Source organism: Mesoplodon densirostris, chromosome 18 (genome assembly GCF_025265405.1).
Source record: "Mesoplodon densirostris isolate mMesDen1 chromosome 18, mMesDen1 primary haplotype, whole genome shotgun sequence".
NCBI classification, from domain to species: domain Eukaryota; kingdom Metazoa; phylum Chordata; class Mammalia; order Artiodactyla; family Ziphiidae; genus Mesoplodon; species Mesoplodon densirostris.
Genome location: NC_082678.1, coordinates 60331314 through 60357995, shown reverse-complemented (window position 1 = coordinate 60357995; position 26682 = coordinate 60331314). Strand labels below are relative to the sequence as shown.

The 26682-nt window shown below is 38.9% G+C and overlaps 1 protein-coding gene across 3 annotated transcripts in view; it reads right to left on the bottom strand.

Annotated features, from left to right (window-relative positions):
* The window catches only part of RNF43 (ring finger protein 43), a 59459-nt gene extending 32978 nt beyond the window's left edge, over positions 1–26481 (bottom strand). For all 3 annotated transcript variants that reach the window (XM_060082170.1, XM_060082171.1, XM_060082173.1), the window contains exon 1: positions 26230–26481. In XM_060082170.1, coding sequence (XP_059938153.1) covers positions 26230–26481 — 252 coding nt within the window. The remainder of the gene's footprint in view (positions 1–26229) is intronic.
* Positions 26482–26682: the final 201 nt, after the last annotated feature.

Below are 26682 nucleotides of genomic sequence, written 5' to 3'. Positions count from 1 at the left end.
TAGTGAGAGGCCCACACACCGCGATGAAGAGTGGCCCCCGCTTGCCACAACTAGAGAAAGCCCTCGCACAGAAATGAAGACCCAACACAGCAAAAATAAATCAATAAAGGCTTTCATTTCTTTCTTTAAGATTGAGCTGCTTTTTTCTATGAAGTATGGGAAAGTACTGTCATCCTAGGTAAAAGAAAGGATTTACTGGAGTTCATCCTCAGCAGACTGGTCAGTCAGAAGCAGAACACAGGATGGAGTTCAAGCTTGCACATCCTCAAGCCATGCCTTCTTTTTTATTTTATCCATGCTCTTCCAAAGTTACATTCAGAATCGGCACAGAAAACTTGGATGGTAGGACGGAGGCAAACCCTAAATCCAAAATATGAAAAGGGGATGAAAAGGTGACCCAGAAAGCTGAGCAAAATGGAAAATGAAACAAAGAAAATAAGAGGCGTGAGATCAGAGCTTTCTAATAAGTCATGAGGATCCCAGTCAAGTTAATTATATAAGACAGCTCCCCCCACCCCTCAAAACCCCTTTTTTTTCCTGGAAGAATGTCTTACGGCTCTATCATTTTCCTTCAGTTGAAGGAAGTGGGGCAAGTGTTAAGATATTGCTTTGTAAGGAAAAGAATCTAGCTGCTTTATACTTAGGATTCTGGTGTAAGGGGCATAACCTGGGGCTTTGATGCTCACCTTGATTATGGTGAGTATAGGATTTTATTTCACTTGTTTATTTAAAACTACAGCCTAATCTAAATTTTGCTCCAGTGCTATGTGGAACAAACCACTTCAGCAATAGTAGCCTTCAAACTAATCTGAACAACTTAAAATATATTCATCATCCTCTGCAATTAAGATGCTTGGAATAAGTTGTGCTTGGTTTTCCTGCACCATCTTCTGGTAATTCTAAAAGAGACTTACTGATTTCATTCACCAAACACCTACAACACTCAGTATGTGCCTAGCAAAATTAGCAATTCAATGAAAAAGGCAAAAGACAATGGATGAGAAACATGAAGGAAAAGAGGTCAATTTTTAAAAAGTCACTGAAAAAAGTTTTCTCACAGAATTGGAAAGGAGTTTCCCTGATCAGCCTCATCCACACTGCTGTGAACTCCAGTAGAAACTCAGTGTACACCATGTTTGGCACTTATAAATGTTCACGGTGGTACTTATCTCTAGTATATGCCTGGTATTATCTTAAAAGTCTCAATTAGTAAGTACCTTGAGGGCAGGAATGTTTGTAATCTTTACGTTCCTTTGGGCTCAGCATTGTGTCTTGCACTTAGGGTCTAGTAATACTGAATAACTTTAAAGCTAGTTGGAGGCCTGAGGTACCCTGAGGACCAATCTTAAAATCAATTTGGAGTAAAGGGACAACAAAAAGGTGAATGGTTAGGTTGTAAAGCTTTCAAAACATGAATGTGGGTAAGAAAATTGAGCTGAAAAATGAAATTCCCGATCCCAGGTGATATAATTCCTTCCCCACTATTTATTCCTGGTCAAGGTTTGTTGGGTTTTCTTCTTTTTCCTTCCAGCATCTTCCAGGTGCAGAACAAAAGGAAATGAATGATTTAGTTATTGCTCCAATGCTGAAAGTTTGAAAGGCAGTCATTGGAGCAGGTTCCACTGTCCATCCTGGTGTGGCTTAGGCCTTGGTGGCTGTGCACAGAGCACCGTGGCTCCAGTGGCCCCAGTGGGGGCCAGTGTTGGACGCCTGGCTGCTAAGCAAGAGAGATGAAAGGCTTCTTCTAATATAATAACTGATGGCCTCTCAGTGCCGTTTGAACTGTTTACAGACTGAGTTAACGATTACAGGCAATGTGTGTCTTGGCTAGGTGCCCGAATTTGTTACCCACCCATCAGATATTATCAAAGAGCCCTTCCATGCCTGGTTGGAGTCCTTCCAAATCACCTCACAGAGATGCCGACACAAAAGCAGGAGTGTTCAGAATGTGCTCTCTCTCCTGAGGCCAGAGCAAGAAAGTTAAGAGTATCAGACATGAATTAGGTGCTGAGGGGGCTGAGTTTCCAAGAGTGCTCAGGACTGGGAAAGGGTCAAGGTCAGCTCTGGGGCCAGGAGAAACAGATTCTTTTCTAAGCAGTTTAGGAGATGTACAGCTGACAGCTAGAGGATAATGGTGTAGGGAAACAAGGCCTTGAGATGAAGCAGAAATCTGCACTACCACACGATACAGAAGCCTCAGAGACAGAAGATCTGTAAGGCTGGATTTATTATTATGGGGTAGCACACAGAGGAGGGAGGACAGTATATTGTTTTTTTCTGAGAGCAATGTACAACTTGAAAAAGAACATCACCTAGAGACTCAGATAGAATGAGAGACTTCAAAAATGATAGTAAGTAAACTTAGGGGGAGCTAAGGGTGACCCTCTTTATTAGGGTGACTCCCAAGAGACTGGCGTCTGTTTGAACATTATCAAAATGTTTTCACACAAGTACGTATGAGTTTCAATATGAGTATTAATCATGATATACAATGGGAAACCAGCTAGCTTATGATAAATAGACTTAACACCAATAACGCCAGAAAAGCTTTTTAGGGGCTTCCCTGGTGGCGCAGTGGTTGAGAGTCTGCCTGCCAACGCAGGGGACACGGGTTCGAGTCCTGGTCTGGGAGGATCCCACGTGCCGCGGAGCAACTGGGCCCGTGAGCCACAACTACTGAGCCTGCGCGTCTGGAGCCTGTGCTCCGCAACGAGAGGCCGTGATAGTGAGAGGCCCGCGCACCGCGATGAAGAGTGGTCTTGGCTTGCCACAACTAGAGAAAGCCCTCGCACAGAAATGAAGACCCAACACAGCCAAATAAATAAATAATTAAAAAAAAAAAAAAAAAGAAAAGCTTTTTAGGGTCAGCATATATTAAAGAGCAGTCAAACCAGGGAACATCGAGTCTAATTATTATTTATTATATGTTAACTTATGGACTCCAAAGGAAGAGAGTGGAAGTTTTGACTACTTCTTTTTTTTTTGGTCATAAATAAATTTATTTATTTTTGGCTGCGTTGGGTCTTCGTTGCTGTGTGCGGGCTTTCTCTAGTTGCGGTGCATGGGCTTCTCATTGCGGTGGCTTCTCTTGTTGCAGAGCACAGGCTCTAGGCACATGGGCTTCCGTGGTTGTGGCACGTGGGCTCAATAGTTGTGGCTCGCTGGCTCTAGAGCACAGGCTCAGTAGTTGTGGTGCACGGGCTTAGTTGCTCTGTGGCATATGGGATCTTCCCAGACCAGGGCTCGAACCTGTGTCTCCTGCATTGGCAGGCAGATTTCTTAACCACTGCTCCACCAGGGAAGCCCCTTGACTATTTCTTTCTTTTTTTAAAAATTAATTAATTTATTTATGGCTGTGTTGGGTCTTCGTTGCTGCGTGAGGGCTTTCTCTAGTTGCGGTGAGCAGGAGCTACTCTTCGTTGAGGTGCGTAGGCTTCTTATTGCGGTGGCTTCTCTTGTTGCGGAGCACAGGCTCTAGACGCACGGGCTTCAGTAGTTGTGGCACGTGGGCTCAGTAGTTGTGGTTTGCAGGCTGTAGGGCACAGGCTCAGTAGTTGTGGCGCACGGGCTTAGTTGCTCCGCAGCACGTGGGATCTTCCTGGACCAGGGCCTGAACCCGTGTCCCCTGCATTGGCAGGCGGATTCTTAACCACTGCACCACCAAGAAAGTCCCTGTTTCTTTATTAAGTTCCTGTTGGCCTCTGAATACATTTGAAAGTAGAATAAATGGCAACTAAGACCTAGAAGTCTAAAGCCAATATATGATAGCTGCCCATTCACTCCAAAACTATTATCATTATTACAACTCTCTCAAAGAGGAATACCTGTCTTCAAAATCTAAGGAGGGGTTATATGGTTTTTTATTTCGTACTTGGTCTGACACTGAGGGAACAGACATCATAAAACCTATCACAAAATGGTCTCACAAGAAAATTTGGGGACAGTGGATGCAATTCGTGCTCTTTTATCCATGTATAATATTATAACAATATTATACACACACACACACATATATATATATATATATATGTATATATATATATATGAAATCATTATTACATTGTGTTTCCTTGAATTCCTCTGCTGCTTCTGTTGGCTATGGCTGTTTTCTTCTCCTGTCCTAACTTGCTGGCAATGTTGCTATTATGGAGCAACGGGTGACCCACCCTGTGTAGTGGAGGACAGGCCTTCATGTTCAAAGATTATTCTTCAGACTACCTACCTTGAGGTGGAGATAAACTTGACATTACTATTTTGATTACAGTGTAGGTCAGGAAAGTGACTGATTTGATTTTTGAGATTCATTGTAATGTTTTACATTTTCTACAAGACCACAACCCATGTGCATTTACTGGCACTGTGCCTTGAATAGAAACACAGTTGGATATTGTTGGGTTGCTCCTACCTACTGGGGACACCCTTCTCTCCTAGGGAAAGACTAGAGTTCATTTTGACTTTTAAAATACAAATCGAAATCTTGGTTGCACTGAAACTGTATAAAGACTATGAGTCAGTAGTAACCTTGAGAGGTAACACTTCCAAAGTAAATCCTCTCCATTGATGGTGAAGTTTATGAAGAAACTCCAGACAATCCTTTAGAATCTAGCCCCAAACACTTCTAGAAAAATAGCTTCAAGAGGGAAGAAAATATGTCTCTAGCCTCTCTGTATTGATGGTTATCAAAGACTTGACATCAGCTAGAATGAAGAAAAATAATGCCCTGGATATTATACAGATGGAGAGAAATCACTGACAAAGCTATTAGAGAAACAGAAGAAATCAAGTGAGCAAGAACTTAGAGTTCTTTTGCAGTTTTGAAATATGCAGAAACACGACAGTTCAACAGTCCTTCTCACACAGCATGGGTGAAAGTCTACCTAGAGTGTTTACTATCCCCTGCTTAGAGCCCTTACTTTGTAAAGGAGATTAATACACAAGAAGTGCAAAGCAGCCAACAGAAGGAAAGAAGGACTTGAGGAGATGATTCACAGTGGAAGGTCAAGGGCCACCTGGACGAATACCTTAGAGGATAACAACAGGAAGGCTACCGTGCAACAGTTACCTCTCCAGTAACTGGGCTGCTCCAGATGCACTGGCTCCATGGAACCCCAGAGCTGCGTCTTTGAACTTTAGGACTCTTCGAGGAAACGGCCCCCTTTCATCTTCCCAATTCCTCTCGCCTTCAGGGTTTTGAAAATCTATGGAGGCTCAATGGTTCAGCTATTTTACAGATATCCCACCTTATCTAGAGAGCTAAAACTCTACCACAGGGTTCTCCAAAGTGGGGCATGGTGCTGAGTAGGCAAGTGTATCAAGAGGAAAACAATGTTCCTTATCAGGTTTCCATATAGTGGTTTGTTTGGACAGACTGACAATATATGGAAAATAGATAAGAAACACTGGTTTCCTTCTTCGTGAGAATACCACTACTTCTCCGCCTCAGCACCTAGGAAAACTAGCAAATATTAAACAGGAACTGAAATTCCTTTGGGGAGAAATATAAAGTAACGGCTCTGAGGGAACCAAATAGTCTGTCATGGCATGACCTACCTATCCAAAGATTATGGAAAGGGTACTGTCAACGTGAAGCAAGACGTGATGGTAAGTTCCCTAGCTTTAAACATACACATGACTCAATGATTTCAGAGGTCTGGATCCACGGTAAGATGCATCCAAACCTACTATCATAGCAATAGCTATGAAATTATTCCTTCTTTTGAGGGATAGTTTTTTACAGTGTACACTTGAACTCCTACAGACAGTCACAGTTCCCTGATAAGTAAATCGACCATGGCAATGAAATCAGAAAGCTATAGAACACAAAAATCTGAGAAACATCCTTTTGCAAGGAAGATCATGTAACTTAGTCTCTCACCATAAAGACCAAGTGTTAAACTCAAAAAAAAAAAAAAAAAGATGAGTGGTTTTGCAGCTTGAGAAAGAAAAGAAATGTGATTTCTCTAGCTAAAAGTTTTCTAGATGATGCAGGAACCGCTGCTTAGAAACTACTTTCTAAACAAACTGCAAAAGGATGACTATAAACATTTCATCAACATATTACAATTAAATCCTCTAGGAAGCTGCCTTACCATTAAGGATAGAGAAAACCGCAGATGCTGTGATTTCAGTTCTTCTCTTTCATTTTCTGTATTTTGTAATTCTCTCTAAAAACTAAGCTTTCGTTTGATAGGCAGGGAACAAGGATCATTTTCTGATGGGAAGACACAGCTGTCAGCATGTAACCTGGCACGCAGCTGCCTATTAACGCAGCCTGCAGAAAACAGATGAACACTGGCAGCAACACACCAACTTGTTCAACAAAATGATGGCTATTTGATGGCATTCACTGAACACATACAGTGAACCTGGTGCAGTACATGACACAGAAGGGAACAGACCTGGTCATCAAAATCCCAACTGAATAAGACCAGCGTAATATGGAGGACACAAAAGTGGTAACCTTTCATAGTGAGAAGAGGCATTTTATCTGACAGTGGGCACAGATTTTTTTGGTGGTCCCAAAATGAAAAAGGGGGAAAGAAAACAGAAGGACCATCCTGTAGATTAAAATTCTTAAGGAGAGAGAGACAGCCAACACAACTGAGGTGAGATGAGTGAGCAGAACAGAAAAGAGAAGGAACTCAGCTCCAACATGCTAAATCTGAGACAAGTCTGAAACAGAAAGACAGTTTGTGAAGAGATCACAAATAGTCATTTTTTTCTGCTAAGTGATATTAACTAAAATTATAAGTGGAAGAGGAAGCTTCAGGGAAGAGAATACAGAGGGGGACTGTCCTAAAGTTATCCATTTTGCATGTGACCATCCTCTCAATAGGCAAAATTTCAAAGGCCAGATAATTAATTTGGCTTAAGGGTCTCCAAAGGCAGCTGTTTTCAGAGACTGAGCCAAGGTTTGCTTAAAGGAAGTAGTTTCCCCTAAAGGACTGAAAATAAGTGTTTATGTGTATATCATACAAACATATACATTACCATAGTAGTTTCAGGGTAGTTGCTTTTGCATAAAGCTAAACATGATGTTAATGTCAAATAATTTTCTATTCATGGTTAACATGATATATACCACCCTCATCTTCAATTTCTGTTGAGTTCCTTTGGTTCTGATGGAAAATTTCAATTTTTTTTCCTACTTTACATTTATGTGGTGACATCTAAGCTGAGAAATAAAAAAATCTGTGTGCCTATGTAGAGATGCTGAAATTGGGGTAGGAACTTAAGAAAACAAACTCAATTGAAAGACTAGAGGGGAAAAATACATGTGTGTATGAGCAAATTTGACTGTAGGATAAGCATTTAAAATCTAAAACAAATAAACAATTCATTAACTAGAGTTATGAAGAATGTGCCCACTTTTTTTTTTTTTATAAAACAACACAGTAATCCCGCAAACTCAAAAAAAAAAAAAAAAAAAAAAAGAACAGCAGCATTAAAAAAAAAAAAAAAAAGAGTGATAATTCTACTCAATTCTCAAATAGAACTGCCAGTCAGGGGACAGGATATTCTGATTAGCACAAGTTCTTGAATATAGAAGGCACAAAATAAAACTTTGTGATTTATTCAGACTTCCAAAGACCAGAAGGAAGTCCTTTTAAATTCAATCTGGGGCTTCCCTGGTGGCGCAGTGGTTGAGAGTCCGCCTGCTGATGCAGGGCATGCGGGTTCGTGCCCCGGTCTGGGAAGATCTCACATGCCGCGGAGCGGCTGGGCCCGTGAGCCACGGCCGCTGAGCCTGCGCGTCCGGAGCCTGTGCTCCGCAACGGGAGAGGCCACAACAGTGAGAGGCCCGCGTACCACAAAAATTAATAAATAAATAAATGTAGAGGAAACAAGTGAAAAAGGATCCTTTGTCTTAAAAAAAAAAAAAATTCAATCTGTACTATTGAAACCCTTTCTAAAATATATTGGTACTGGGAATTCCCTGGTGGTCCAGTGGTTAGGACTCGGTGCTTTCACAGCCAGGGCCTGGGTTCAGTCCCTGGTTGATGAACTAAGAACCTGCAGGCCAAGGTGCAAATAAGTAAAATGTATTGGTACACACTATCACTTAAATACATTATACTGAACATTATTTAGCCTTTATTTAGTATCTTTGGTATCTTGTAACACTACAAGGATATCATTATGGTCATTTTTAGCATGAAATAATTTACATTCTGACGTACAAGAAGCTGGAACTTATCGTGTCCCTAGGAAGTACTTATATTATTTCCAGAAGTTCTTACAGTATTTGTTTTTTAGATCCTTTATATCTGCTTCATTCTTTCAATTTATCTCTAATTCATAAGCACAGTACAGAAAAAATCCTAGCTAATTTGGTATTTATTCTATTTAATGAAAAATTTCCTTTAAAACTTTGGTTCCAAGGTAGGGAATAGAATTGGAAAAAAAAAATCAAATGGTCAGATGCTAAATTAAATTTGCCACCAACATTGCCAAACTTGAACAACAGGTATCCAAAGATAGAAACCTCAACTGTTCATTTTAAACACATTTTCAGTCATTCCACCCATAAAAAATGGAGGCTAGCAGTCATTCATTCTTAAGACCACATTGCTTAGGATCTCAAGACTTTGTCCAACAGCCTCAATAAATGTATAAAGATATCAAGAGGTAAAGGTCAAAAAAGGAACCAAGAACATCACACAAGACCGCTGGCAGGGACCCAAAACGTCACATGCTGGGCTTTCCTTTTTAATGATCATCACAGTGATACTGAAAGTTTATCCATGTCTTTATTTCAAAGAGCTTCAAATGTTTTGCAGACATCTCTCACTAATCTGTATTAGGACTTGAGAAGAAAACAGTTTTCCCCCAGAAGCACCTTCAGAGAAGAAGGATGTTTCCCAAAACCAACAGAAGGGAGAACACTCGCCTCTCTCCATCTTCCCCCATACGCACTTGCCTCCTGACTCCCACTATGTCCCACTGTGATTGAAATGGATTATAATACCATGCAAGTGTTGAAAGGATAATCATGGTAATTGAGTTTGTTTCTAAAAGAGTTATAAGCTATGTGTGTTTAATCATAACAGGGAACAGGTAAGTAGAAAAGATGAGAAAACCCATAATTGCCTTTATCCCATTATTTACCTGTTTTGGGGGGAGGCTTCAAATTGGTAAAGTTACAGTATGGAATACAGATTTTCCATACAGCATAATATTAGTCCCTGAGATGACTCAGTGATGATCTTTACCTGAAAATGATTCCCAGGCCACAAATATTTGATAGGTGCTATGACTGAAACTATTTATTCTCATTTTGATCTAATACTTCTCAGATGGGGAACTGGGAGTCTCGGGGACTTGTGGGATAATGTCCAAGCAGGCTACAGAACCTCATCTGCCGAGCTTCAAAGAACAACATGTTGAGACCAGCACAATACAAGTATAATGAACTGGGTGAATTAGTTTCCTTGATAATCCCGAAGTCCTTCCCTTCTAGCCCTTGGAAAGTTGCTACAAAGCTGGACAGCTGAAGCTTCAGCATTCTGAGCAATTGTTTCAGGGTAGCAGCCATTAAAAAAACACTCCAAAATTTCAAAAAATGAAAATGTAAAAGTGATGTGTAACATGGCTTTAGGATCCCTCTGACTCTGAGAAGTAAAAGCTTAGAAAGTAGCTGTTCTGCATTGTGTCGGTGATTATTACCTCATTGACCATGGAAGGAGGGTAATGCACTTACCAATGTGCAAAGGTCCAGGGAGGGCAAGTGATTCACCACAGCACAAACAAGGCAGTTACAGAACTTAAGTTCCCACCCTAGAACCTCTACACCATTAGTCATTCTCTAAGTCACCAAGGCTACCTGTTATTACATTATGGTTAATTTAATCAGCTTTTTGGCCCACAAAATTTTTAATCTAAAGCTTTGTCTTCTTAGCTACATAAAAAAACAAATAGTCTTGCTTAGTTATTTTAGGATAATGCCAAATTGAATTCAAACAGGTTAACTGAGCCTAAATCAACAACCCTCAAACTTAATAATATTTCTTACAGTAATTAGGTGAAAAAGAAAGAGCTTAGGACTTCCCTGGTGGTACAGTGGTTAAGAATCTGCCTGCCACTGGAGGGGACACGGGTTTGAGCCCTGGTCTGGGAAGATTCCACATGCCGCAGAGCCACTAAGCCCGTGTGCCACAACTACTGAGCCCAGGCTCTAGAGCCAGCGAGCCACAACTACTGAGCCCATGCACCTAGAGCCCATGCTCCGCAACAAGAGAAGCCACCGCCGTGAGAAGTCGGCGCACTGAAACGAAGAGTAGCCCCCGCTCACTGTAACTAGAGAAAGCCCGTACGCAGCAACGAAGACCCAAAACAGCCATAAACAAACAAACAAACAAACAAATAAATAAATAAGAAAGAGCTTAAGGGACTTCCCTGGCGGTCCAGTGGTTAAGACTTCGCCTTCCAATGCAGGGGTGCGGGGTTTTATCCCTGGTTGGGGAGCTAAGATCCCACATGCCTCGTGGCCGAAAAACCAAAACATAAAACAGAAGCAATATTGTAACAAATTCAATAAAGACTTTAAAAGTGGTCCACATCAAAAAAAAAATCTTAAAAAAAAGAAAGAGCTCAAGTCTAATTACTATTAATAACAATACTACCTTACATTTGCAATTTTCAAAGACAGTTCTCATACATTATTTCATTTCAGGTAGGCAGGCTATTTATTACTATTATCCCCATTTGACTCATGAGGACACAGACTCAAAGAGGTTAAGCAATTTTCCTTAAGGTCACACAGCTAAGAAGGATCAGAGCTAAGACTGAAACACAGGACTACTGAGAGCTCTTTTCACTGTAGGATGTTGCCACTCATTTTAGAATGCGTTTTGTGCCTTATTATCATATCATCATATGTGGATACTGTACAGAGGGCACTATTTGGTGGGCATATTATCTTCAATTACCTGACTGGTGATAAAAATTATGTGCTTAGGCCAGAAGGCCTCCAGCTATATATAAAGTTAGAAGATAATGAAGTAACTCTACCCTAAGGGAACCCAAGAAACACTCTGATAATTCAAAAGGAGAAAAGTCCTCATCAAGGAAGTTAGATTGCTTCCACAACAGCTGCCTAATCAGAGAGCATTCAATTGGTAGCCCATAGGGTAACTTACATTTCTGGGAAAAGGAAAAAGAAGGAGGAACAATGGTGGTTTCTCACTCCTGGAAACGCTGCCTGGTGTTCTGACTTCAGAGATATGCTCCTGATCTCCTTTAGGTAGATCATACTCTCCTTCATGCATACTAGGTGCATAACTGCACAGGACAATTTCCAAATCATAAAATACCAAATGATTCATCATCATTAATAGAGTCTCACAAAAATCTTGAAAACCAAGTGGACCAGAAAGTTTCATCTCCTCCATTTGATAAACAGTAAAATAATCATTGAATGCAATGCAAAAGACTACCTTTGAAGTCAATGGGAGGGTCTCCCTGGTGGCACAGTGGTTAAGAATCTGCCTGCCAATGCAGGGGACATGGGTTCAAGCCCTGGTCTGGGAAGATCTCACATGTCGTAGAGCAACTAAGCCTGTGTGCCACAGCTACGTGAGCCTGCGTTCTAGGGCCCGCGAGCCACAACTACTGAGCCTGCATGCCACAACTACTGAAGCCCGTGTGCCTAGAGCCCGCGCTCTGCAACCAGAGAAGCCACTGCAATGAGAAGTCCGTGCACCGCAACGAAGAGCAGGCCCCACTCACCGCAACTAGAGGAAGCCCGCGTGCAGCAAAAAAGACCCAAGGCAGCCAAAAATAAATAAATAAATAAATTTATAAATTAGAAAAACAAAGTCAATGGGAGGACTAGTACTAGTACTGAACTAGTACTGAATTGGGACATCCAAGTCCCAATTTGGGCTGTATTCACCCACTGTTCGGGTGCCAACGACTATAGTTTCAGGGTAGAGGTTGGCAACAGGAGAAAATCAGAACTTCTGGCAGCACTTACAAGGCAGGTGCAGTCATAAAGAACTTGACTTTGGATTCCATTGTCTCTGCCAGGACAGGTGGTTTGGTAGAAGTATGGAATCCTGCCAGACAGGCTCCAATTCAAAATTCCCTTTAGAAAACAAAACAATAAAAATGGAAGCAAAATGCCAAATCCTGTTCCATACCTTGAAGATTGTTATTGCTTGAAAAACTAGGGCATTTTCTATAATAACGTTAATTTGGTTCAAGCATACACCAACTCAGGAGAAAGGAGGTGACTAGAATGAAAGGTCAGTTTCGGGTTGTGCTCTTCCCTTATAGTTCAAGTCCCTATTTATTCCCGTATATAAGTTAAAGAGACACGCTTACATTTCAGTGAATTTTCTCCATATACTCTTGAAAATTACAACCTAATATTTGCATAGGAGTAGCACAGGCAAGTTAGTACTACTGAGTGGAATGAAAAACTTTGGCAAATCCTGCCTACCCCACACAGTCCTGACTTACTTTCCTAGTGCACTATGAACAAGTGCACTTAAAGTTTTGTGAGCATCATCAGTTGATGAGTCCATCAAAGAGACTGTATTTCTCTAAAAAAAAAACTATAGCGTGTTAGTTCAGAACACAGTAAAATACAAAGGATTGTTTCTGGCGGCAAGGACAGAGAACTAGCATTTTTACCAGGTTTGTCTTCAGGACAAGCCTTTGTGATTGACGATGTAGGCTCCTAACCGCAAGGACACCACAAGAAGCCTACGAGGACGAGTACTCAGAGGATCCTTGCGGGGGCACTGTAGCTGCCACTATTGAAACTGTGAGCATTTTTGGTGTTCCTGGAATTGTATTTCCAACCACTCCTTTGTGGTTGCTATGAAGGGATAGAAGGAGATTGGAAGTCTTCTAGAGCACATACTCTTTTTCTGTTCATAACCACAGAGCGAAGATCAAAATAACAAGAATGTTCTTTGCCCAGGGCATAACTCTGCCTAAATCTGCCCTATCCACCCTTTACTTTTCCTAATTCTTGTTCTTGTTGTTGTTAATCTGCCCTAGGAAGGAAAGTTAGATAATGTATAAATGGATTCCAGAAAAACTTGAAAAAATTCATGGATTCAGAGAAGGATATTTAAGAAGGAGCCATAATCTGAGAACAGGGCCCTATAAATGTCCCGAAATGCAAGAACCAAAATATCAAGTGAATCATTCTTCTTACCCAGAAAATAATTTTTTAAAGTCACAGTCTTAATTCTCCCTAACTGATAAATTCTTCCTATTCAGGGCCCAGAGATGAGACTATGAGGCTGGTACTTAACATGGTTGTGCCTTTTTACGCCTGACTCAACCAAACAGTTGAAACCCAGAAGTGCGTGCCTCCTTCATTTACCTGCCAAGACCTGAGTTCAGGCCCTCAGGGTGCTGAGGGTTTCCTTTGTGGGAGAAAATGACACCGACAGCACCTCGGAGACAGCAGGGGATGCAGGGAACGTGACTCCCGACGTTGGTTGTATATCGTCAACTGCCCTGGGAGAAGCCCCCAATTCCCAAGAGCTGAAGTACTGAAGGTTAAAAAAGAGGTTTTTCGTTTGTTTCAATAGATTTTGATGTTCGCTAATATCAGGTTTTAAAAGGGTAGGTGGAGTACGGGCACCTCTTCCCTTGGTAAGAACCTCAAGAACCAAGCCTAACAGGAGTTAAGTCCAGATAGAGCTGCTCAACTCATTGGTATCTTACTGGGGTATATGCAACCAAGGAAAAAGAGAGACTTAGTTATATTAGGCTCTCTCCCAGCTCTGAAATGAGTATATTCTTTGGGGGACTTGCTAATGTTGCAAGTTTGCATTCAAAATAAATTCTAGGCACTCACATAATCCCCCAGTCTCCTCCAAACTTTCTTTGATGTCCAACAACTAAGGACAAGGATCTTTGATTATAAAACAATTTCTTTGGTTGGAAGAAAATTCTTTGCAGGGCGTGAACAGCAGGAGAAAGAAAAGATTTTTCTGAAGTGCAAACTAGTTGGAAACCCCCTGGGGAAAGAATCTGATTCCCAGTCTTTGAGAGGAATGGGCCTGCCTGTACAAGCTGCCTCTGCTGCAGGCCTCTAAGAAGGCGCTTTTGTGTCTACTGTATGGCCCTCAGCAACAGCACGGCAGCCCTTCTCTTTTTTTTGCCAGCGGAAGTTTTCCAACTCTGGGGATACACAATGCAGAAAGTCACGGTTTAATAACAAGGCACAGTTACTAATCAGATGGCCCCATTTCCACTCCTCCCAGATGCCTCCAGATGCTTACTTACTGAAGCGCCAACCCTCAACTCCACACATGAACACCTATCAGCTTTTCTGAAATCTTATTTCTAATGTAACTATTCAACTTATTTCTAATAATTCAACTTTACAAATTATTTTAGGATCAGATTCATTATCCTCCTTCTACTACTACAGCTCTAGGTTACCTCTGGCTTCTTCAAGCCTTTCCAAAGGTTCAGATTCACTTAGATGTAGGTTCGTGATTGAAGTCAGTGTGGTTTGGTCACTGGGTCAGCCTTGATGAAGGATTTAGAATAAGGGTCCTCAATTTACTACACATATTTTAAAATATAAAACTCCAGAGAAAAAGTCCTTTTTGTGTGTGTTAACCGAATGTAAGGATAGTATAGGACCAAAGGACTAGAAGTGCAACTGAGTCTGGTGCTTAGTTTTCCTACTAATTTGTTGTGTGACTTTAAGGAATTTGGTCAGATTTTTTGTACCACCTACCAAATCAATTTTATCTCAGGGAAAAGAAATAAATAAGCAAGGTACATGTCCCTTTCGTATAATAAGTCTATTTCTGAAATAAGTATAACCTCTAAATGTCTACAGCTGGAAAGGAACTTAAAGGTCATTTACTTACCCCACCAACCCTACCCCAACAGATGAAAGGTTAAGTGACTTGCTTTTACCTTTTAAATGGTCATGAGGCACCTATGAACTTTTCATATATCCAAAGGGAGAAAACTAAATTTCAAATAATGTCCAATGACAATAAAAATATATGACGTACACCATACAGTTTACTAACTTCACAGCAGGTAATAATCTAATGTTTTTGTCATAGCAGACAGGTATATTCTTCTTGAGTTGGTCTCTATAGCCCTCATATTATACTATAACCAACCCAAGAGAATGGGAATAATAGATAATAATGACTAAAGTCAATAGTAATAATAAAAATCTTGGTACGGAAATAAGTTTTCTAAATAGAGATGGTATTCAAATACTTTTCACCTTCTACATAGACTTAGTGTTTATTTCTTCCTTTATGCAGTTTACAAAGAATTAAAACGAGCCAGTTAGATTATCAATTCAAACAGAACTCCCAATGTGTTCAATTCTGTTTAAAGCTAAATTTTCTGTTTTAATCTTACTACAACTTAACAGAAACTTCTCGTATATTTTAGAAAGTCAGTTTGCAATTTGAAAAGAAAGCCATGGTGTTTAGTTATTTGGACTTCTACAGAAAATGCTACTGATGAGTATTATACATACAGGAATATTTTTACAGGCAATATTATAACCTATACTTAACTGATAAAAGTGAAAACTAGAAGGTATGACTGTTTGGGTTGTAGTTGTCCTCTAGATTTAAGCTCCTTGAAGTTGCCTGGGTTAAAATTTTACGGTTTTTGTTTATTTTTTATTCAGTCATAGGGGATCTTGAGACAGAATCACCACAGTCATTTGAATGACTCCTGAGAAAATGAAAATTGGCACTCTAAGGCATTTATGCCTGCACTTCTTGCTTGGCATTCATCACGTACTGATTTCCGCTGTTGAAGGTGTATCTCCTCAGTTGGACTAGGCTAGGGTGCTGTTCTCTGTATTCCCACAGGATCTGCCACAGCGTTTGGTACACAGTAGGAGACCCACAGTGTAAGACATGGAGAGACTCCAGTGCACCCCCAGTCTCGGTAAGTTTCCTGGCCTAGACTTTATAAAGAGCCTCTGTTGCTTTGAGGAGACAATCCAGGACAAAAGGCCACCTGGTGCAGTGAGTCTATGGCGTAAATTACTTTATGCATATGCACCATATAAAGTAATGCTAAATTGCAGCAAGGTATTTTTTTGTTTGTTCCTTTGTTTTAAAGTATGCCTTCTAGTTGACTAGGGATCAAAGAGGAAAGAGACACTACGGCACTCCCTATCTTCTTAATGGAATGTTCAGGGGGAAAATCTCTGCCAACAGCTTCTTTTTAATCTTCCTGCAATGACCCAAAAAAGTTTAAAATAAATAAGGTTTGCTAAAAATGCTGGCCAGTAAGATACGGTAGTAGATTGGCAGTTCTTTGACTGGCAAACCACTCATCTCTCTGGGTTTACTTCTTCATCTGTAAAATGAAATGATTGGATTAGGTGTTTTTCCCAGCTGGAAACTTGATGATTATATTTTACAAACGGAATAGCCTGTGCCTCTGCCCTCCCACCCAAAACTGTATTTTACCCCAGGTGTGGAAAACTGAAGAGGACCTAATTCCAGTAAAAGGCCAATAAAGTCCTTCACAAAATTAAAAAGAACTTGGCCACAAGGTTCTTAAAGTCAGATAACCAATATGATTCTAAGTAGAAGATATAAAAGTGAAAGAACATGAAACCTGAACCATGTAAAAGATTTCTTTTTTAAGAGTGGATAATTCATAAGACTGTAGACAATAGTTTAGGTGAAAAAAGAATGGAAATCTGTAATCATTTTTTAGGAAATAGCAAGATCAGTAGGCATAAAACATAAAGCCTTCAGTCTCATCCAAATTATTCTACAGAAATAACAATAGCAACAGTGTTTCTCAATTGTCATATATTTATATACGCACAATAGTACCCTTTTGATACAACAGCATGCACAAAATTGATAGGTACATGATAACGAATATGCTATTTAAAATTACAGTAGTATATGGTTGATTTCCATCATAACAGAAGTACTCTAAATTTTTAAAAAACGAACAGGGGTCTTGTAGGTAGTTATGCTGTCATCTTGAACAAGGACCACTGCTTTAGATTTAGGGATCAGAGTATCTAAATAATCTAATTATTACCCAGGAAAAATGTGATACATTGTGTTTACAATTTTAAAAACCCTAACTTAAATCACTTTGATTATTCTGGTGTTTTTGAATATGCAATTTAAACACAAACTCTAATATATTAAAAAGTATCAAACAAAACAAAATGAACTGTAATGTTTAAAACCCAGATAAAAATAAGAGTATGTAAAGTAGCTTATCTGTTATTTAAAACCAAACAAGCAAGAAACAATAAACTTTCTAAAAGAGATTCAAAGTTTTCCATTATAGCAAATAGAAATTGAAGGGCCCAAGGACTCCTACACCTTAGGAAAAGCAATGGAGTCTAAAGGACAGAAGACAAACTGATGGAAAGTAACCAAAGTTTGCTCATTTTACAGCCTCTGTTCTCTGACTTCAGTAACCAAATAAACACATAAAGCCACAATTGTTCTACTTATGTCAAAACAAATTAGGAAAATATCTTTTATTCTTGTGGGCCTTTCAGTGAAACCACCATGATGAAGGGCTGTAAGCATTTCTTGAGTTGATGCAGTTTCACCTAATATTTGGAGAGCACAATCCCTTTACTACACTATATATAAGCAGATCTTTGTCAGATACCAATTTTTATATCTAAGGTCATCTTAGGTCAGGCTAACCTTCTTATAATTGCACTGTAGTATTGTTGTCTGTTTGACTTCTAGTAATGTACTTTTTAAATTAAGTAAACTGAGGGTAAATTAGTTTTGAGATTTTGGTTTCATTTCTTGAAATAACTGGGATTATTCTAGGATAACAGCTCTTAATCTGGAGTCCTTAGATTACTACACGTGTCTCAGAGATTCTCGCAACTCACTGAGATTTTATGCAAAATTGTACATTAAGTACATATGGTCAATAACGTTCAGCACATTCTCAAAGGGGCCAGTGACCCCCCCGCCCCACCAAACAGTTTAGGAGAAAAAAGAATGGAAAAAAAAAAGACTGAAAACCACTGTGTTAGGGTGTCTCAAAATTAGGATTGGGAATCGCAGGCCTAAGGACTACGAAGGTGAGGTCCTTTGGATACATGCTAATATCTTATAATCACAGATTTTAAATCAGTACTCCAATCCATTTGTCTTGGAAAATCAGAATTTTCTGTGTTTGGTTTTTTAACATCTTTATTGGAGTATAATTGCTTTACAATGGTGTGTTAGCTTCTGCTATGTAACAAAGCGAATCAGCTATACGTGTATACATATATCCCCATATCCCCTCCCTCTTGCGTCTCCCTCCCACCCTCCCTATCCCACCCCTCTAGGTGGACACAAAGCACCGAGCTGATGTCCCTGTGCTATACGGCTGCTTCCCACTAGCTATCTATTTTACATCTGGTAGTGTATCTATGTCCCTGCCACTCTCTCACTTCATCCCAGCTTACCCTTCCCCATCCCTGTGTCCTCAAGTCCATTCTCTACGTCTACATCTTTAGAATTTTCTAAAAAGTAGGGGTTGGGCTAGTTATTAAACTAAATAAGTGCTGGGTAAAGGAGCTCCTCAAACATACTGATTATAGCCATATTTACAATTTGAAAATGACAATCAAGGAGACACTATGCTGTCAGTAAGTCAGAGAAATAAAGGAATACAGCATGCTCTATCAAACCCAAAACACTCAAAATAATTGACTTCACAATATACTTTAAAAAATGTGATGAGATATAAATAAATCTGCTTCATCCTAGAGTTATGTCCAACCTATCACAGCCACTCAGCACCACCATAATGTTCCTCATATTCATTCTGTAAATATTTACTGAGTACCTACTGTGTCAAAGGCACTATCTAAGTAATACTAAAGCCCTAGTCCCCAAAAGCTCTGAACTAAAGAGACAAAATCCCTGCTTTCACAGAGCTCATAGTCTACTGAGGGGAGGCAGACAACTACAAAAGTATGTCACATGGCAGTAAGTTTATAAAGAAAAATAAAGCAGGGAAGGAGAATATGAGCCCTAGGGGGAGTAGGAAGAGTCCTTCGGAATTGGATGGTCTAGGAAGGCCTCACTGAGAAGGTGTATTTGACACGGGGTTGACATTTGAGACTGAGAGAAGAAAACACCCAGGGTGTAAGTGAGAATAGTAAGTGGCAAGGCCCTGAGGTGGTAATAGTCTTGGTTTAACTGAAGGACAACAAGGAGGTCAGGGTGACTGGAGGAGAGTGAGGGGAGAGGAGGTAAAAGGTGCAGGTGCCAGGCCAGATCCTGAAGGGCCTTACAGGTCCTTTACCATCTTTACAGTGGTAAAGACCTTGGTTTGTTCTCCAACAATTCTCAAAAGAACAATTAATGCAGGTCAGAGAGTAAGCTCAGAAGGCTTTTTGAGACATAAAGTTGGCAAACTGCTTCACCAATCGCTTTTAAACTGAATTGTCAAACTGAGCAACATCGGTCCATATAGAGGGTATCTCAGCCATTGACAATATTTTAGCTTTTGAGGATTTCCCTGAGAAATCCACATCCTTGGATAACTTAAAAAGTGGATTACTAGTCTATCTCCTGCAAAGCACACTGGGTCCATCTCTATGCAACTTTCTTCTAAGATAATTAACCTGCTTTCTCTCTCCCATTAAGTTTCCTTTTCTATAAAATGGAGTAAGTATCACCTGTATTTGGTTTGCAAGTATTTGTGAATCATTTTAAGCTTCTTGGAAGAAAATTGCTACCTAAATTCGATGGAACATCATCATCACACACTTCTCTGACAATACCCTGCTACCAATTCTGGTTCCTGACAGAACATTTATAATTGTACATTGCTCATTTATAACATCTTTTTCCCTCTACTGTACTTAGTAATTTGAAGGGAGTAAAAGGAGGGAAAAAAAGCACACGAAAGTTCCAATAAACACTTTCCAGTGAATGAAATGTAAAGCCTTTTTTTAAAAACAAAAACAAAACCTTGAGCCCCAGAGATATCTTTAAAACTGTATAAAAAGCTAACTATGGCTAATTTGTAGGTAAAGAAAATTACCACACACACACACACACACACACACACAGTTTACCACAAAAACCAAGGAAATGCATACCCCTAGAATCAGCTCAAAGGACACTAAATAGCCTGATAGGGGCAATAACCAAGGGCACAGCTCATTCATTACCTCCTATTAACCACAGAGGTTAATGAATTTGAACTTACAACAATTTTGCTGGATTTTCACATGAAGTATGGAACTATTATATACACAAATTTGTCTGATAGGTACTTTTATATAAATGAGATACCTCCTTAACTTGAAAAATTATCATTAAAAATATTCTGCAGCTTCCTTCTCTCTTCTGGGTGCCATGCTTCTAACAAAAAAGCCATATCAAGAAGGCTCTGAGCTGGGATCATAGAAGGCAAGCACCTAAGATTGCTTGGGTGCACAGAGGATTTACATCTGATGGTGGAGTACTTCTGACTACTTTCCAAAGTCAATTATAAATTAACTGAATTTTCTGCACCGCCATTAACATAAGTAACCAAGAGTTGACTGTACCTTGAATATCTATACTTCTTTTAAAGGCTGGCCTCAAAGCAAAATCACAAAATCTTTGAAATCTCTGCTTCCAAGGAACTCTAACAGTTAGATGCATACTATGACAGTTAGATGCATACTATTTCAAAGTTTATTATTTCAGGTTCCCGTATAAGATAACTTACCACAGACTGTTATAAAATGAAAAGAAAGGTAATGAAAGTTGTTCCACTCAAAGGGAAATACTAAGTAAATAAACATTCTGATTTGTAAATATCTTTGTAAATGTGTAAATGAAACACAAATGAGAGAAACAGAAGAAATACAGAGATTATTAGAAGTTAGCAGGATATTATATAGTTTGGATCAATTGCAGAGAATAGTACTCATCAGTTTCATTCCTTTCTATTCTGGAAATAAATTCATCATTTAGACAAAGCCTACACTGGTGTTTTGTTCATCTTTGGCATTCGTAGATGTACAGAATTTTATTTTTTTAAGTCTTTATTGAATTTATTACAATATTGCTTCTGTTTTATGTTTTGGTTTTTTTGGCCATGAGGCATGTGGGATCTTAGCTCCCTGACCAGGGATCAAACCCACACCAACTGCATTGGAAGGCGAAGTCTTAACCACTGGACCACCAGGGAAGTCCCTGTACAGAATTTTAGAGTTAGAAAAACATGAGCTCTGGGGTTCAAGTTCCAGCTATGCCCCCTACTATTAGACCTTAGCAAATAGCTTTGAGCCTCACTCTGAGCCTCAGTTTCTTTACCTATAATATGTAAAAATAAAAGTACTGTATTTCTACTGTGTGATATCACTTATATGTGGAATCTAAAAAATACAACCAACTAGTGAATATAACAAAAAAAAAAAAAAAGAAGCAGACTCACAGATACAGAGAATAAACTAGTGGCTACCAGTGGGGAGAGGGAAGGGGGGAGGGGCAGAATAGGGGGAGGGGATTAAGAGGTACAAACTGCTATGTATTATAAAATAAGCTACAAGGACATATTGTACAACACAGGGAATATAGCCAATATTTTATACTAACTATAAATGGAGTATAACCTTCAAAAATTGTGAATCACTATATTGTATACCTGTAACTTATATAATATTGTACATTAACTATACTTCAATTAAAAAACATCTGCCTTAATCTCAAAAAAAAAAAAAGTACTGTATTTCTCTCATGAAGGTATTACAAGGATTCAGTGAGTTAATACATGTGAAGTGCATAGCACAAGGTCAGTTTTACAGATGGGAAATCTAAAGCCCAGAAAAAGGTAAAACACTATTTTGTCCCAAATCACCCAACTACTTAGTGGCAGAGTCAAAGCTAAAAGTCAAGTCCCTTTAGTCACAGTTTAGTCACTTTGTCAACTACAGTTTGCTATAAAGCATTGTCTCTCTGGCTTTGGCTAACACTTTAATTATAAAGTTTTCTCTTCCTCCCCAAATAATTCACTTCAGGCCCTGACTACAAATAAAGTGAAAATGGAAAGATGGGATAACTATGTGTTGACTAATAGGTAAAATGAAGGGGCAAGCAGAGACATTGTGCAAGGGGGAATTTGTCCAGGAGGTGTTCACTGCTACTGGCCAAATGCTGCACTACCACAGCTCCCATTGTAGGTCTGAAGCCTCAGGGCAGCACATTCTAATCTTGATCATAACTTTAACCTGGAGTCTAAGAAAATCCAGGACAACCAGCTGAGCAGGAAGAGTGTGATAGTTAAAGAATCGGTGACCTCTCCTGCGCTACACAAAGATCCTCTTGCTCTTTTGCTTTGAGAAGAAGGAAGATTAATTTGAGTTGTCCCTCTAAGTAATATTTGTTAATAAAGAACAAGAATTGAGAAAGAAAATAGGACTGTAATCATTTTTACAGTGGTAAAATGGTAGCAACATTATCACTTAGATATGCTTAGAAGTGGTAGCAACAATATCACTTAGAAATAATATAAACAAATGTTGATAAGAGGTAAACAAACCAGAAAACTGGACAATGAGACAATGCATAAGCTCCAGCTCATTTTCCTTCTACAATGGTATAAACCAGGAGAAGAATAATTAGTCAAATGAACAGTCAAAATAGTAAGAATAATAGTAAAATCACTATCATTTAGTCCTCTTTATCAGTCACTGCCAAGTAATGAGGAGAGCCTTGAAAGTTTCCTTGACATGGATTTTTTTGTGTGTGTCTCCCACATTCTCTCTTTTTTTTCTTATTGAGATATAATTGACATATAACACTGTATTAGTTTTAGGTGTATAACATGATTTGATATATATATATATATATATATATATATATATATACACACTATATATATAGTGAAATGATCACCACAATAAGCTTAGTTAACATCCATCATTACTCATAATTACAAAAAAAATTTTTTGGACATGGATTTTTGAGGGCTAGTTAGGGAAATACTGAGGCAGAATAGTGGTGGAAGGTTATTCTAAATATAAAAATTCAATGGGAAACAAAGATTTAAAAAGTAGAAAGAAATCAGAGGAGAGGGAGAGACAGGATTTTGGCAAATGTAGGGGAAACCTAAGAAGCAGACACTTTAAAGACAATGGCAAAGCCGCACAGGGATTTGAAATGATATGGTAGTGCAAAGACGCAGCTCTTGGGCAAAATAGAAAGGAAAGCAATATAATTTGGTCAGGGCTAAGATGGGGAGTTTTGCAATGGAAAAGAGAAGACTTGAGAAATGAAAGGAATATAGCCAAGGCAACATTTCCTCTTCTATTTTGACTTTCTTCTAGTACTTTAAAGAGAATATCATAATTTAAGACTCTGAACATATCTTGTGCAATGGATATAACTGTTGGTAAAGAGAAATCTAAGTACAAAGAGTGAGGAATAAGAATCAGGACAAAAATTCACCAAGGCCTGGCCTTGTATATACAGCCATCAGATGAAGCTGAGACAAGCAAAAATATTTTAGAGACAGTTCTATGGCCTATTTTATTATTAAGCAAATTGGGGGCACATTGTCAAGGGACGTTTCTCTTTGTCTAAGGAAAATTAAAATTGTAATACAAATGAAAGTCCAGTTAATTTGGTCCTTATGAAAAAGTACATACCCTGAAATAGTTGAACAAAATGTAAAGAAATGTCAGATTTTCTGAAACTCTCTGGAAATTCCAGAAACCACAACAAGGTCATTATGATTTTTTAAAATCACTGTTCTCATAACTTCTCATCTCCCAATGCATAGCATGCCCAATTTTACAAAGACCTGACTGCATCTTTGAAGATAATCAAACTTAACAGGCAACTAGAATAATTCATAGGTAGAAGGAAACACAGAATTATCCAAAATTCTGCAAAGCCAACAGAGAAGATTGCATTTAGATCTGTGACACCAGGGGACAGATATCCATCAAGAAAGCTAAAGTGCAGCAAAGCACAGCTCTAGGACATTTAAACAGAACTTCAGTTGAGTGGAAGGCTTGGTTAACCACAGTTGAGTAAACCTGTGTTGCAGTGTAATCTGATAAGGAACAAACAGCATGGATTCTAGAAGTGTAAACCATGTGTCCCTGACATGCTAGACTTCTTTGAAAGAGTTAATCAAATAGTGGATAAAAATGAACTGAGGCATATCATCCAAAAGTTTTTTTTTTAAAATAGAGTCTCTCATAAGAGGTTATTAAGAAAATTTAGTAATTACTGTAGATTAAAAATTGATTAATAGAAAATAAACCAGGACCAATACTGAAAGTCTCCAGAGATTAATACTAGGCTAGTGTACAAATTTATTAATGACCTAGAAGAAGCTGGTATGGAGAGAAAAAGTGAAGAAAGACTGAAAATTGCCAATGATGCAAACTATGTATTGGAAAGCCTGGAAAGGCCTTGCTAAATAATAGATACAATGAAATTCTCTCTTCACAAAGTAAAGAATCAATACTTAAAGTACACTGATAGATTCAAAGTTAATAGGTTAAAAAAAAAAAAAAGGATTAAGCAACACTCACCAGAGTGAGAAAAAGGGCAAAATAAGAGAAGATAGGATACAGACTGACAAGGTAATAAATGGCAGAGAATGCCAGCTAGTATCTCTTATATACCTTTTCCTTTATGAATACACAGAAACTTTATGTGGAGCTTTATGATAATAGAAGACAAAACATTTAAAATAAAAGACACTATTTTATGCAGCATATAATTAACCCATTGAACATGCTGCCACAGGACATTAATAAGACACAAAGCTTAGTACAGTTCCCAAAGACCTCAGAGCCTCCAGAATATGGTTCTATAGTAAAATTACTTAGGGCAAAAAATTACAATGGAGCACATACCTCATGCCTCAAGGTATTAACTAGGCAAGGTCAGGATGGAAGTTTCCTTTCCAACTGTTGTATTCAAAATGATTTATGGTTTCAACTTTTAAATATTCCTAATTCTATCCTAAAGTTCAAATTAAGTGAACAGACTCTGATCCAAAAGATTCTTACACTATTTTTTCCAGATATATTCTTTTTGCCTGTTTATTTTTCTAAATAGCAGAGCCTTCCTTTTCACCCAATTCTTCTTCCACTTCACTTATCCCAGCTTCAAAATATTGCCTAAGAAGTGATCATGAAGAGCCACTAAGTCATATATGTAAAAATCCATGTTTGGCAAAGAGAGTTCTATAATTTGTTAAATTTTCTCACCTTTTTCGTCTCAGTGGACAAAAATTTAAATTCATACAATATGTTGGTTCTGTTCATGTTACAAAATAAAAATCTGAGCTTAGATGCTGAGATGAATGATATTTAACATTTTTCACCGGTGACTAAGAGCTACAGCAGGAAATGTCCTTTTATAAAATGAATTTTAATCAATAAGCAACATAATTTCATAGAGTAAGGTACTAGAACGCCACCTGAAAGACGCAGAGCCCTCAAGCCTCTATCTTCACCAGGGGGAATGAGCAAGTCATCCATGAAGTACCATGGCCTCAGTCAGTTCATACACTAAACGCGTAAAGAGTAGGCTGTGAATGAGTTAGAGGTGAAATCCACAACCTGAAAGCCTAAGAAACTGTGTCTGAAAAACTTTGTGGGTAATAAAAAACAGGTGTTAAACTTAAAAATTTTGAAAATAATAAAATTATGTGTAGACAAGACCAAAGTGATCAGGAGGCAAGTTTATACCTTGTGTCCATTTTGTAATCCAGTCCTCTCCATTTTGGGCTTAGCAATAGGGTGCCACACGTGGTATAAGGCCAGCCGTAGCATGCAAGCTTGACTGAATTTTAAAAGTGACACACTGATCAAATCTGCTCCAAGGACATTCTAGAATTTCAGGGTGCTACTGACCATTAAAATCAACCTCCTCAGTGCTCACTTCAAATCTAAACATGATGTAAAGTACAATCCTCGAGTTAATTAAATACAAGCCCATATATTTCATCTATAAAAAAATAGTGTCCAGAATATATCACTTGCAAAGAAAGGACTTATTATGTAATGCAGTGTAGTACGAGAGTTAAAAATAAGCAGATGATCTTATAAAATACAGGATTTATATGTTTCTTCTCGAGTATAAAATAAGAATTTGCTTTAGAAGGCCAATAAGGTAATATACTTAACAAGATGAAACACAGAAAGCTAAGCAGCAGAGCCCTTGTACGGAATTTGTTTTGGCAGACAAAAGAAGAAAGGCATATTCCAAACAGATGGAAAGTGAAAAATAATAAAGTCATCCTTACCTGCATTAATTTTCCTTCTGCTGGAGTTATTTCAGCAACACCAGCAAACACACCTTCCAAAGTGAGATTCAGTTTTCCTGTGGGGTCCATTTTCAAGGGGATCACTCTGATAATAGCTTTCTGCTCAGCTGATCTTTCAGACTCCGCTGCTGCTGCCAGTACCAGTCCTGTGCGTCCAAAGCCTGCCTGCAGGGTAGCCATCAGCAGCCAGGGCCAGAGGGCAGCCAGCTGTAGCTGGTGGCCACCACTCATGCTACCAGCTGCAGCAATGCACTTCGGCCATACATACTGCTTGCACTAGCTAATACCAAACACAGGTTCCTAGATCCAGACAAACGGAGGAAAAGAAACTTATGCTTCAGTTTCAGAAAGCCGGGTCGTAGTTTTGGTCCTTCCTTTCTCTAAAGTATATTCCCAAGAACAGGTGGTATTCCTGACCTGGTAGGGAAGAAG